The 14,417-nt window shown below is 48.1% G+C and overlaps 1 protein-coding gene across 1 annotated transcript in view; it reads right to left on the bottom strand.

The window, feature by feature from the left end:
• Positions 1–11,338, bottom strand: part of HELLS (helicase, lymphoid-specific) — a 37,946-nt gene extending 26,608 nt beyond the window's left edge. The window contains exons 1-6 of the mRNA XM_015416499.1: positions 11,184–11,338; positions 7,720–7,841; positions 6,345–6,467; positions 5,146–5,199; positions 492–528; positions 343–404 (exon numbers count right to left, since the gene is read on the bottom strand). Coding sequence (XP_015271985.1) covers positions 343–404; positions 492–528; positions 5,146–5,199; positions 6,345–6,467; positions 7,720–7,841; positions 11,184–11,241 — 456 coding nt within the window. The 5' untranslated portion in view covers positions 11,242–11,338. The remainder of the gene's footprint in view (positions 1–342; positions 405–491; positions 529–5,145; positions 5,200–6,344; positions 6,468–7,719; positions 7,842–11,183) is intronic.
• Positions 11,339–14,417: the final 3,079 nt, after the last annotated feature.

Below are 14,417 nucleotides of genomic sequence, written 5' to 3'. Positions count from 1 at the left end.
GTCCAGTGGAGCCTGAGCTGTGGGTGTTGCCTTCTGACACACTTCCGGTGCTGTCAGGGGGTGTGGCACATGCAAATAAGTTATGCTAATGAGCTCCTGGACCTCTTTTTCTACGAAATGACCCCTGGTGAGGACTATCACCAGACCATTATGACGGGAATTTTCCACTAACAAAGGGGGGGGGGGGCCCTGTGGTCTCCCAAGACGACTTCTTCCCCTTCCCCCTTCTCCCATCCCAGGCTCTCTGGGTCTTCATTTCCTCCCCCACCCCCACCTTTGAAAGCACCTTCTCGCTCTCACTTTCATCCTGCCTTTGGAGGAAATACAACTTTTGAGATTTACCTCCTTAGACATGACATCAGAGATATTGTAAGTTTCATCTTCTCTGGATCTCTTTTTTGCACCTGTAACAAAATATTATGCGGATTTCAGCAGCTGAATGTATAAGAACCAGCAAAACCAATCATTAGGGGTTTTTTTTTAAGACTTACCTTGCTTGACTTCTCTTTCACCAGTAAGTTTTTCATTCTGTAAGGCAGAGTATTTAAAGGAGGAATTAGCTTGCTTATATGCTTCGTACACATAAAGGTAAAAGGTAAAGGGTTCCCTTGCTCGAAAGCCCGTCGAATCCGACTCTAGGGTTGCGGTGCTCATCTCCGTTTCAAAGCTGAAGAGCCAGCGCTGTCCGAAGACGTTTCTGTGGTCATGTGGCCGGCATGACTAAACACCAAAGCGCACGGAACGCTGTTACCTTCCCACCGAAGCAGTACCTATTTATCTACTTGCAATGTCTTGCTTTTGAACTCCTAGGTTGGCAGGAGCTGGAACCAGAGATGGGAGCTCACTCCGTCATGTGATGCACCCGGGTCTCGAACTGCTGAACTACCGACCTTCCACAGCCTGCAGTTCAGCGTCTTAACCACTTGAGCCACCGCAGCTCCCCATACACATAAAACTGATACTCAAAATCACTAGCATGAACAATTATTCTCAGACTTTTTATACCCTTCAGAAACTGCTTTTAAGATTCCTGCCTCAAATGATTTCCAAAGGTTTTTTATCAGGGAGCAGAGAATAAAGTTGGAGCTATCTTTTTTTCCCCTCAAATAAGGAAGACACCCTTGAAGATGCTTTCAAGGCTCAATATTTTCCACAAAAATTAACAGTGGCCGCAACCTATAGTCAGATCAGATTTATTGTTACGGTCAACAACCAGCACACTCAGCCTTTTACATAAAAATGTTCGAATAAGAAATATGGAGTAAAACCAACAGTGGCATTCTTAAATTAAAAACGGACTAATAGTCTCCATGTGAATTGCCCTATGGTAAAGGTAAAGGTCTCCCTTGCTCGAAAGCCAGTCGAGTCCGACTCTAGGGTTGCGGTGCTTATTTCCGTTTCCAAGCCGAAGAGCCAGCACTGTCCGAAGACATTTCCGTGGTCATGTGGCCGGCATGACTAAACACCAAGGCGCACCGAACGCTGTTACCTTCCCACCGAAGGGGTACCTATTTATCTACTTGCAATTTCTTGCTTTCGAACTGCTGGGTTGGCATAGGCATATACCCCTATGGTATATGCAGTTAAAGAACATGTGTTCCAGAGATTCTATTGGATATTGGAAGATGACGGCGGTGTAGCAGCGTTCCTCAGAGACGCCTCTTTGCTTCCTGAAATCTATTAATTCTCAGAGCAGCTGGGCCTTGTTTGATCTACAAGTTGCTGTTTTAAAGCTGCCAGGAATTCTCCTCTCTACACTGAATATCATCAGGAATTTTCCTATCTCTCGGCTGTTATAAACTAAACGGTGATCATCCCTTGCTGGCAAGGACTGAGCTGCCTAAGAGTAACCATCTTCTACTCCTGCAATTTAGGACAGAAGCCTCTCACAAAAGACATGCCGATTAGGTAAGCTATGGCAATCAATGCTCCCTCTAAGCTGTGGAATCTTGTGAGCAAAAATTCTACTTTGTGAGCTACTTGCATTAAAGTTGTGAGCGAGCAATTTGGCTACTGCATAAATCAGTTTGCTCTGGAGCCATCCTCCCTGAGCGAAGGCAAAAAAGTGTGAGCCGGAGGGTAAAAAACTAGCTCACACTAACTCAGCTTAGAGGGAACACTGGTGGCAATTGCCGGAAAAATGTAAATATTTCTCTTTCTCTTTTAATCAACTCCAGTTTACAAAGTGCGTTTAAAGGAGTATTAACATCCTCAGAGGCAGCAATGGGAAAATACAGAAGGGGGAGAGAGGCAGAGATCGGCACAACTGTACTCCCGACTTGTAAACAAACCAAGCTGGAAGATTTCTTTATGCCTAAAGACAATACATTGGATGAGTTCCCAACCTCAAACCTATTTTCCCCGCTGGCTGAGCAAGATCTCAACAGTAACAGTGACGAACAACACAGAGGAGGAAAAGATGAGGGGAGTGCCGATATTACAAGGTCACCAGAGAGAGAAAATGGAATTAAAGGCAGAGGTGCCGTTAGCGTCTTGAATGAACTTTCTTACTTGACTGCTCAAACAGCCAGCAGTATTTTCAAGAAGCTACAGAGTCCGTCTAAATGAATGCCAAAATGTCACACACACTGTTCCCTCTAAGCTGTGGAGTCTTGTGAGCAAAAATTCTACTTTAAGCTACTCCTTCCTGAGCTGAGACAAAAATGTGTGAGCCGGAGGCTAAAAAACTTTGAGCTAGCTCACACTATCAGCTTAGAGGGAACAATGGTCACACACGCACATGGAGCTTATGCTGGAATAGGTTTCATTAGCCTTTAAGGTGCCACTAGACCCCCCATTTCATTGCCCTATGGAAACGTTGCACAAATGCAGTCTGAAGTGTGGAATAACAGATTCCAGCCCTTCACTACAGCACAAGGACAGCAAGCAGTGCTCTGCTCCTGCAGGGGGAACTCTTCAGCACACACCCCCACACCCCTCAGAAGTCCCACCAACGGGGCCCCCTCTGGACTAGCACCCTATGCGCCACCGGAATGCAAGTAAAGAAAGAGGTCCTTTTCTCCCTTTCTCACAATACAAGAACTCGTGGACACTCCATGAAATTGCTGAGCGGTCGGGTTAGAACGGATAAAAGGAAGTACTTCTTCACCCAAAGAATGATTCACACTTGGAATTCACTGCCACAGGAAGTGGTGGCGGCTACAAGCATGGACGGCTTCAAGAGGGAATTAGATAGGCATATGGAGCAGAGGTCCATCAGTGGCTCTTAGCCACAAGGTATAGATAGGGGCTCTGGGGCAAGTGATGCTCTGTCTTCTTGGTGCTTGGGGGGGTCAACAGTGGGAGGGCTTCTAATGTCCTGGCCCCACTGCTGGACCTCCTGATGGCACCTGGTATTTCTGGCCACTGTGTGATACAGAGTGCTGGGCTGGATGGGCCTTTGGCCTGATCCAACATTGGCGTCTCTTAGGTTCTTATGTTCCTCCATGGATGCAAGGAAACACTTTCTGCTTCTGGGGATTTGAATCTGTCAGGCCGCCCTCTCATGGATCTGGAATGTGGAGGGGGGTTCCCTCCTTCTCGTTCTCAGCTCTTCCCTGTCCAGCTACTGTGCGCTATCTCAGGCTTGACCTTGTAGCATGCAGCTACATTTTACTCGGCTGGGAAAGTAACGGCTTTTCGCTGTGCCCGCTTGCTTTTGCCCCCACGCACGAACCATAATCATTGGCTTCAGCTCATTGGGGGGGATGTTTGATTTCACTGTAAGTCAGAGGCTCTTCTACTGAAGGCTATTCCTGACACAAGCTGTATACGTGTTCATTAGTACTGGATCCATCAATAAACAGTTATCTTCCTATGAAGCCCTGTGTGGTGTGACCTGACTAATGACCCTGACAGAATCCTGGGCAAATTGTACAAAACAGTGAAATCAGAGAACTTGCCCCGCACTAGTGCTGCCGGCTCTGGGTTGGGAAATACCTGGGGGAATACTTGGTTTTTTTTTTTTTTGGGGGGGGGGGTGTTGGAGACTGAGGTGGGCAGGGCTTGTGGAGGGGAGGGGACTTCAGCAGGCTACCGTGCCACAGAGTCCACCTATCAAGGTGGCCATTTTCTCCGGGGGAGCTGAGATGGGTCGTCTGTAATCAGTGTTCCCTCTAAGCTGAGTTGGTGTGAGCTAGCTCACAGTTTTTCAGCCTCCAGCTCATACATTTTTGTCTTAGCTCAGGAAGGAGGTCTCCAGAGCAGACTAATTTCTGCAGCAGCCAAATTGCTTGCTCACAACTTTAATGCCGGTAGCTCACAAAGTACGATTTCTGCTCACAGGGCTCCATAGCTTAGAGGGAACATTGGCGTAATTGTTGGAGTTCGCCAGCCACCCCCTGGAGATTGGCAACCCTATACACGGAGGTTTTTCTCCATTTCAGCAATGCTAGTCATGAACTTTTTTAAAAAAATCCACATGATTGTCTTGTATTCCTGCCTAAATCCTAAAGAGCCTGTTCCCCCCCCAAGTAGTTTTTTTTAAATCCTGAAAACATCGAAACGCCTAAAGAGCCTGTTCCCCCCCCCAAAGTAGTTTTTCTTTTAAATCCTGAAAATATCAAAACATTGCGGAAGATGTTATTCCTATATCACAATGCAAGGGGGGGGGGATCTCCATTCTCTCAATTTGCATTTGAAAAAATTCCTCAAGGGCCCTTTCCCATCCCCTCAAAGCACCGAGAGGCCAAGCGGGTCTTGGGTAGATTATCCGGAATCTTCCAGCAATTAGCATCCCCAAAGGATTCAAGTACTGCCTTACTCTGGAGAAGCACAACACAAAAGCAGGTCGTGTTGCCCCCCCCCCCCATGTAACTTTGGGTTATTTTTCAGCCAGGCTAACAATGCACCCTCTCAACCAACTTCCTTGTAAAGGTGGTTGGAGAACAATGATAGAAGCTTGACAACAGTGGGGTGCACATGTCCTGTCCCCCATCTCCACTCCCCCCTGTGAAATCTGCATCTGGTGTGAAAGAGCTAAAAAAAAAAACAATTGCCAGCAGCATTACCACAACAGGAAAAAACATCTCCAGGAAGAACCAGCCCTGGTGACTATTTGCCATGGTAGATTCGGCGACAAACTCATTGTGCCAGTTTACAGAAAGTATTCATCATCCTATGTTTATCTAATATTAAGTCACTTACCTTTGTCGTTTTTAACATTTCTTTTCTTTCTACTTTTTCTTTTTTGCGTTGCTCCTAAAAATAGAAGAATAAAGAAGTGCACACATGCCTCTGGTATCATTAACCTAGTGATCGAAAACTGGGGGGGGGGGGGGGGGGGGAGCCACAGAATCCGGCTGAAAGCACTGGGTAATTTTGCTAGATTTTGGCCTTTTTTTGGGCAGATGTTCTGAAAGGTCTTTAGTGTCTAGATCTGATTCTACATAAGAAGCATTTTTTAACACATCACAAACTTCCAGAGCATTTGAAGCACTGCAAATTTTAAAAAAGTATATTAAGGAGGTTGAAATGCAAGCAGAAAACAAAACTAGAGCATGCTAACACAGTAATGTCCAATTATCCTAACACTTTTTTTGCTTTCTATTTTAGCTTGTCTCTAATAAATCCTGATATTTTTTCTAGGGCTGAAGTGTGGACAGCATTATTTACATGTGTTTTTTTCCCTCTCTCCCTGGAAACGAACCCAAGACTGAAGAGACAAACCTCCCGGAGAAGGGAGCCTTAGTTATTATGGCAAACTGCCCCTTGCCAGCTTTTGGAACCTGGAGGGGCTGTGTCTTTAGCACACAGACACATCCTCACATCCCTGTGACACCAGCATAACTTGCCTCACAACTGAGGCATGCACGAGAATTGGTGCCTTTCATGCATCACGTGTTCATGTGCAGACATCACATTTCGTGGGTGGCGGGAGATCTTTCAGGAATGATACAGGAGCTCTTGGGGGGGGGTGTATGGAAGTCGATGCTCGGCAAGGTACTCTGGACTTAGAAGAGTCGATGGCTTTAAAGAGCAAAACAGCCTGGAAATTTAACTGGGGAACTGCCCGCTGATAGGACAGGGATCGCGAAGCTTTGCATCAGCTCACGCTTCCAGGCGGTTTCCGAAGGGCAGCCATAATTCAGCAACCTGATCTGGGATGACAGCAGCCGTGTATCTATTTCACAGCAGAAGGCACAGCTAACAAACCGGCCAAAAGTGGTGTCCAATTTCATTCTGATTTTCTGTCACAATGAAGCTCTGGAGCATGCCTCCACGAACACAACACTTGCTGCACACTTGTGACTTACGTGCTCAGCGAACCATAATTGACTCTTCTAAGTCCAGCTGAGACGTGACAAATCCAGGCGAGCGTCTGAGCTTTGACAGAGCACACTTACCTCTAGCTGCTGCTGCTCCATTTTGGTCAGCAAGAACTTGGAGTAGATATTGCTTTTCTCAAGCAAGTGCTGAAGCCTCTTATAGCGCATTTCATTTGAGTCTCTATCCCAGGACATGCGAGCCTGCGAAGCAGAAGAAGACAGCCACCTATCAGTTCCAACAGTGCGTACACCCCTACTTAACTGAGCTGGATGACTCAAGTTAGTCCAAGGTTGTTGGACCTCAGAAGCTTAAAGTAAGGAAGTGTCCCTGGTTAGTACATGGACAGGAGACCACCACGAAGGAAGCCCCAGGTCTCTATGCAGAGGCAGGAAGGGGAGGGAGAGGAGGAGGAAGATGAAGAAGAGGAGGAGGAGATTGGATTTACACCCTGCCCTTCACTCGAAGTCCCAGAAGGGCTTACAGCTGCCTTCCCTTCCTCTCCCCACAACAGACACCCTGTGAAGTAGGTGAGGCTGAGAGAGCTCTGAAAGAACTGAGACTGAGCCAAGGTCACCCAGCAGCTGCATGTGGAGAAGTGGGGAATCAAACCCGGTTCTCCCAGACTAGAGTCTGGTCTCTTAACCACTACACCAGACTGGTTCTCTATGGCAAACCAACTCTGTTCATAAGAACATAAGAGATGCCAATGTTGGATCAGGCCAAAGGCCCATCCAGTCCAACACTCTGTATCACACAGTGGCCAGAAATACCAGGCGCCATCAGGAGGTCCACCAGTGGGGCCAGGACATTAGAAGCCCTCCCACTGTTGACCCCCCCCCCCAAGCACCAAGATGACAGGGCATCACTTGCTCCAGAGCCCCTATCTATACCTTGTGGCTAATAGCCACTGATGGACCTCTGCTCCATATGTTAATCTAATTCCATCTTGGAGCCATCCATGCTTGTAGCCGCCACCACTTCCTGTGGCAGTGAATTCCAAGTGTTAATCACTCTTTGGGTGAAGAAGTACTTCCTTTTATCTGTTCTAACCGTTAATCTCTTGCCTTGAGGCCATGACCTGATGGCACTTTCCACCACCACCACCCTAGTTTCCATGCCACGGAGGGCGACAACTGCAGCCACGGAAATTAAGTTAGCTTTGCAGCGAGGAGACAATGTAAATTTCAGCCCCTCAACATTCCCTAGGGGAATGGTTTCTACCAGTTCTGCCCTGAGGGTTCCCTGGACTGCATTTAAATATTGCATGTATTAATAACTGCTCTAGCTCACTAAAAATGCTTTATCGTTTCGATCGTTCTGTTAGAAGAGACTTAGAACCACAGAGCTGGAAGGTACATCCAAGAGTCATCTAGTCCAACTGTCAGGTAGCCCTGTCATAGAATTGGAATGTTCTCAGCTCGGTTCCCGGCACAGACCCAAATGAGCACCTACCTTCTCCATGATCTGTCTCTCCTCCTCCTCCCCTTCGGCCTCCAGCTGCTGCTCCTCCTGCTGCATGGCCGGCGTGATCACTGCGTCTCCCATTTCTTCCTTCCTTTCTGCCACCAGGAGCCCTGCAATCAAAGCACAAAAGGAGGGGGGCATCAGCCCCGAAAAGTTCCTACAAACTGCGGGAGAGAGAGAAGAAGAAGTAAAGGCTGAAGGACTCTGAATTGTGCTTTTGAGAACTTTAGTTCTAGGAGATGATGGGGGGCACTGTTATTGGGCAATTAAATGTAACTGGGGATGGTTAAAAGATTGACACAGTTCATAAGAAGTACAAAGATGAAAAGTCTGAATGAAGTATAAAAAGCTAGTTGGAGATCTCCTCTCTTGGGTTTTTAGTTAGTAGTGGGTTCTTTACTTTCTCCCTTATATGCAGCTTTCCCTTTTTTCTGTTCTAGTTTTTGTAGTGTTTAAAAAATCAATTAAAAATCCCATCCAGGGGCTTTAAAAAAAAAAGCACAAAAGGAGGAGGAACGTAAGAACATCAGAGAAGCCTACGATGGATCAGGCCAGTGGGGCCAGGGCGCTACCAAAGCCCCAAGAAATTAACAGAGCATCCCTTGCACCAGACTGAAAGCTCCTATAAGAACATAAGAGAAGCCAATGTTGGATCAGGCCAGTGGCCCATCCAGTCCAACACTCTGTGTCACACAGTGGCCAAAAATACCAGGTGCCATCAGGAGGTCCAGCAGTGGGGCCAGGACATTAGAAGCCCCTCCCCCTGCTGCCCCCCCCCCAAGCACGAAGAATACAGAGCATCCCTTGCCCCAGAATCCCTATCTATACCTTGTGGCTAATAGCCACCGATGGACCTCTACTCCATATGCTTATCTAATTCCCTCTTGAAGCCATCTTGGCGTGTAGCTGCCGCCACCTCCTGTGGCAGTGAATTCCACGTGTTAATCACCCTTTGGGTGAAGAAGGACTTCCTTTTATCCATTCTAACCTGACTGCTCAGCAGCTTCATTGAGTGCCCACGAGTTCAGTATTGTGAGAAAAGTACTTCTTTCTCTACCTGTTCTATCCCTTGCATAATCTTATAAACCTCGATCATGTCACCCCTCAGCCGTCGTTTCTCCAAGCTTAAGAGCCCCAAGCATTTTAACCTTTCTTCAGAAGAAAAGTGTTCCAACCCTTTTATCATTCCAGTTTCCCTTTTTCTGCACTTTTCCTAACGCTATAATATCCTTTTTGAGGTGTGGTGACCAGAACTGTACACAGCACTCCAAATGAGGTTGCACCATCGATTTATACAGGGGCATTATGATACTGACTGATTTGTTTTCAGTTCCCTTCCTAATAATCCCCAGCACAGTGTTGGCCTTTTTTATTGCGGTCGCACACTGTCTCGACATTTTCATTGAGTTACCTACTACGACTCCAAGATCTCTCTCTTGGTCAGTCTTTCAGTTCGGATCCCATCAGCGTGTATTTATACTTAGTTAGGATTTTTGGCCCCAATGTGCATCCCTTTGCACTTGGCCACATTGACGCCCATCCTCGACAGATCCCTTTGGAGTGCCTCACAATCCTCCCTGGTTTTCACCACCCTGAACTGTTTCGTGTTATCGACAAATTTAGCCACTTCACTGCATGCTCTCAACTCCAAATCATTAATCAACAAGTTAAAAAGCATAGGACGGAGTACTGATCCCTGTGGTACCTCACTGCTTACCACACACCACTGAGAAAATTTCCCATTTATACTCATTCTCTGTTTCCTATTAATTAGCCAGTTTTTGATCCACAAAAGGACTTGTCCTTTTATCCCATGACTATTGAGCTTACTTAGGAGCCTTTGATGAGGAACTTTCTGGAAGTCAAGGTAAACAACATCTATTGGGTCCCCCTTGTCCAGATGTTTGTTCACCAGCTCGAAGAATACTAACAAGTTAGAGAGACAAGACTTCCCCTTACAGAACCATGCTGAGTCTGCCTCAATAGTTTTTGTTCATTAATGTGCCTATTAATTCTTTCCACCAACTTACCCAGAATCATTGTCAGACTGACTGGCCTGTAATTTCCAGGATCTCCTCTGGAACCCTTTTTAAAGATCGGAGTGACATTAGCTACCTTCCAGTCCTCAGGAATGGAGGCAGATTTTAATGAAAGATCACATATTTTTGTCAGGAGGTCCCTCTGGCACACAATGCCCCCCCTTGGCAGAAGGAAGAGGCCTTTTCACTTTGCTCTGGGACCCCAAAGGCTTCCTTCGCCTTTTTATTTGACAGCAGCTCAAAAGAGCAATTTTGGGGGGCTTCTGTGGCAAAGGACAGACTGCCCTCAAACCACATATGCAAGACAGAGCACTCCACAGCCAATGTTCCCTCTAAGCTGAGTTAGTGTGAGCTAGCTCAGAGTTTTTAAGCCTCCGGCTCACACATTTTTGTCTCAGCTCAGGAAAGATGGCTCCAGAGCAAACTAATTTATGCAGCAGCCTAACTGCTTGCTCACAACTTTAATGCCAATAGTAGCTCACAAAGTAGATTTTTTGCTCACAGGACTCCATACCTTAGAGGGAGCACTGCTCCACACCAATGCTCCCTCTAAGCTGTGGAGTCTTGTGAGCAAAAAATCTACTTTGTGAGCTACTATTGGCATTAAAGTCGTGAGCGATTTGGCTGCTGCATAAGCCAGTTTGCTCTGGAGCCCTCCTCCCTGAACGAAAACAAAACTGTGTGTTGTTGTTGTTCAGTCGCACAGTCGAGTCCGACTCTCCGCAACCCCCTGGACCAGATCATGCCAGGCCCTCCTGTCTTCCGCCGTCCTCTGAAGTTTGAGAGCCAGAGGCTAAAAAATTGTGATCTAGCTCACACTGACTCAGCTTAGAGGGAACACTGCTCCACACAGGCCCAGGAACATTCTCCCGTTAAGAAAAGTTTCTCCACTCTGCACATGCCCAGGAACATTCTCCCGGGAAGAAAAGTTTCTCCACTCTGCACATGCCCAGGAACATCCTCCCGGGAAGAAAAGTTTCTCTACTCTGCACATGCCAAGGAGCTTTCTCCCGGGAAGAAAAGCCTTTCCACCCTGGCACATGCCCACAGGGTTGCCATCCTCCAGGTGGTGGCTGGAGGTCTCCCGGGAATGACAAGTCACCCCCACGCAACACAGAAAGCGGTTGGTCGTGAAGGTGGAACTCTTTGCCATCAAACCCCACTGAAATCCTTCCCCCTCCCCGAGCCCCGCCATCCCTAGACTCCAACCTTTCCAACCTCCAGGTATTTCCCAACCAGGCGCTACATGCCCCTGCATGCCCCGAAGGAGCACTCTCCTGGGGAAGAAAAGCCTCGCCACTCTGCACATGCCCGGGGGAACCCTTTCTGGAAAGAGGAGCCTCCTTTCCTTTCCCCGCTCTCTGCACATGCCTAGGGGCACCGCTGGCTGCTCGCTCTTTCCTTCCTTCCTACCTCCACCGGCGTCGCTCCCGCTCGAGCCACCCTTGCTGCCGCTGTCCTCCACCGGCATGGCCGCGCCGCCGCCGCCTCCGGACAAAGCGAGAAAGGAGCGATCGAGCGACCCCGTCAGCGACCGAGAGGCTCCCCCGCGTCCCTCCGCCGCGAAAACCGCGCGCTTCCCAGACCTCGCGAGAAGAGGCGGGCGAGATCTGCCCTCCGGGCGCGCGGCCAATCAGAGAGGCGGAAATCCCCCGCGGGACTCGCCGGCCGGGAGGGCGCCCGGCGAGAGCCGCCATTGGCCGGCGGGCTCGAGGGGCGGGAGGTGGCCGTGGCCCCGCCCCCGCCCCGCTTGCCTGCCCCGCGGGGGTCTGATCTGAGCTCGCGGCGCGTGCGCTGTGCGGGGCACACCCTGGAAAGCGTTAGACGAGAGTCTGAGCTCAGCGGAGTTTTTATTCACGGTGTGAGCGTTCGTGTGGACGCACGCCTCTTCTGATGCACGTGCACAAAGCGCGGAAGCTGATCCCCGGAATTAAACTGCGTTGGTTTTCCACGTGCCACTGTGTTGGGTGTTACAAGTCAAAGCACTTCAGTATTTTCAGGGTTAATGATGTTTCTTTTTTTTTTGGTAAACAAACTTTTTATTTTCAATAGGAACTTAACATCCAACAATACTCATTTTCACTTTCCCTTCGTTTACCCCGTTCCCCTTACCTCCCCTTCCTCCTGTGGCTTCCCGCAATGCTTCCACCCTTCCACCCACATTATAATACGTCATCAGTTAAATCATTTTTCTTATCACTACTGTCTCCAGATAACAAGGGTTAATGATGTTTCTTAAGTCACAGATTTGTTTGTAACCAGTCTGTTGAGACAATAGGATGCCCGGGAACTTTGGAGCTAGTTTGCTACTCTGATTGGGAACCAAGGTGTCAAGGATTAGCATTTTACGGCTTCTTCTTCCCGTTTTTTGTGTTCTTTGTTCTGACCTGTTCTGCACAGGGAAGCTGACCTGAGAAGGAGACGCCTGGCTCTCCCCGTTTTTAGATGCAAGGATGTAGGCATAAGCTCCTTGTTATTTTGTATCCTGTGTACCTTTTCCCCATGTTAGGGTTATAGTAAACTTTTATATTTTAATACACACCATGGACTCAGTCTCTTAATACTCTGCTGACTAACTTTAAAAGAATCCCATCACACTGGACTCAAACTTTGTTCTAAAGTTTTGTTCTGCACAGGGAAGCTGATCCCCAGAATTAAACTTCGTTGGTCCTCAACATGCCACTGGACTCAGACTTTGTTCTGAAGTTTTGTTCTGCACAGGGAAGCTGATCCCCAGAATTAAACTTACTTTGTTGGTCCTCAACGTGCCCCTGGAATGAAACTTTTGTTCTGCTTCTTCAGGTCAGCACAGCGACCCCAACTGGGTCTCTCTTCATGGAGAGTACTTGACTGTTTCGCAGGGTCTGGCAGAAATCACTCTCTCCCACTCAGCCTGCTGCATTTTTAAAAAAAATTTTAGAACATACTTTATACCCCACTTTTCTCCCCAATGGGAAGCCAGAGTGTCTTACCTGTCTCTCCCCTCCCCTGTTTTATTCTCACAACAACCCTGCAAGGTCGGTCATGCTGAGAGTGACTGGCCCAAGGTCACCCAGCGGGCTTCCATGGCAGAGTGGGGTTTTGAACGTGGGTCTCCCAGGGCCAAGTCAGACACTCTGCTACCCCTCATTGGCTACAGACAATGGACTGTATTTGCATTCCCTTGGGTGGCTTAAAATTCACATTTTTTTCATGTTTTTATTGTTGCGCAAACTTCAGAGGACGGCGGAAGACAGGAAGGCCTGGCGTGATCTGCTCCATGGGGTCGCGGAGAGTCGGACTCGACTGTGCCACTGAACAACAACACCAACACCCTGAGCCCTGTTCTTACAGGGGAGGGCGGTCTAGAAATATAACTGTAATGTATCCGGCCCTGTCAGGGCCAGGCACGCCTGGACTGGCCCAGGCACAAACACCACTAGCTTCATGCCAAAAGACAATGGGCCAGTAGGATCCTAGCCAGGCCCAATGAAAGGGCTAGGTCCCAGGCCAAGAGGCCTATAGGTCTCTTGGTTACTGTAAATAGCCTATCGGGAGTGGGGGGTGTTTGGTGGTGGGTTTCTCTGAGGGAATATAAGCCGGCCTGCGAGCCGGTCAAGGTGTCTTTGTTCCTAAATAAAGGTATGCTTAGCTGAAATCACTCTCCGTATTCCTACTTTTCAATAACTTAATAGATAATTTTCCTCCATGCATTCTAAGAAGGGTGGGGCAGGGGAGTTGCCCTTTCCCAATTTTTCGTTGTAGTTTGTAGTCTATTAAAAATGCAATTAAAAATCCCCTCTGGGGGGGCCTAAAAAACACAAAAAACCCCAGCAACTCCCCATCCATTCCACAAAAGCCAGTGTGGTATAGCGGTTAGAATTTCAGATAAGGATCTTGGAGATGCGCGCTTGAGCCTGCCTCGGTGGGGAGGGTGGGGTATAAATCAAATAAATAAATCCCAATTCTGCTTGGAGGTCCACTGGGTGACTTTTGGGCCACTTACACGTTCTCAGTCTAACCTACCTCACAGGACTGAGAGGATAAACTGGAGGAGAGAAAAATGCTCGTCAGCTGATTTCGGTACCCATTGTTGAGAAAGGTGGGGTATAAATGAAGTACATGATATAGCTGAAGATGGGGGGGGCATGGGAAACATCAGTTGGTGGATGGGTAGGAAGAAGAAAAGGAAGCATGGAAAGGTGTGGATACTGGGGTTGCCAGGAGGAGGGAAAGAAGAAATAGTGCCGTCTGGTGGGGGGGAGTGCTTAGGGGGCTGACTGGCTGCTACACTGATGGGTCTCCTGTTTGTACACACTAATTGTGGTAGCACATGCAGCAGAGCTTGCAAAATGCATCCTGCTGTTATGCATTTTTACACAGATGATCGTTCCCTTGAACTTCATGGGACAGGCCACCAAGCCAACATGTATACTTCCTAGTACGTGTCACTGATGATAACGGTTGCACTCTTTAACAGTCTAATCCCGGGTGTGTTTAATTGGAAATAAATTGCATGGCTTTTAATAGAATGTACTCATAATTACAGGAGCTGCGGTGGCTCAAGTGGTTAAGACGCTGAACTGCAGGCTGTGGAAGGTCGGTAGTGCAGCAGTTCGAGACCCGAGTGTGCCGCATGACGGAGTGAGCTCCCGTCTCTGGTTCTAG

Source organism: Gekko japonicus, unplaced genomic scaffold (genome assembly GCF_001447785.1).
Source record: "Gekko japonicus isolate JY-2015 unplaced genomic scaffold, Gekko_japonicus_V1.1 scaffold2471, whole genome shotgun sequence".
In the NCBI taxonomy this organism is placed as follows: Eukaryota; Metazoa; Chordata; class Lepidosauria; order Squamata; family Gekkonidae; genus Gekko; species Gekko japonicus.
This window is presented reverse-complemented; position numbering and strand designations above follow the sequence as displayed.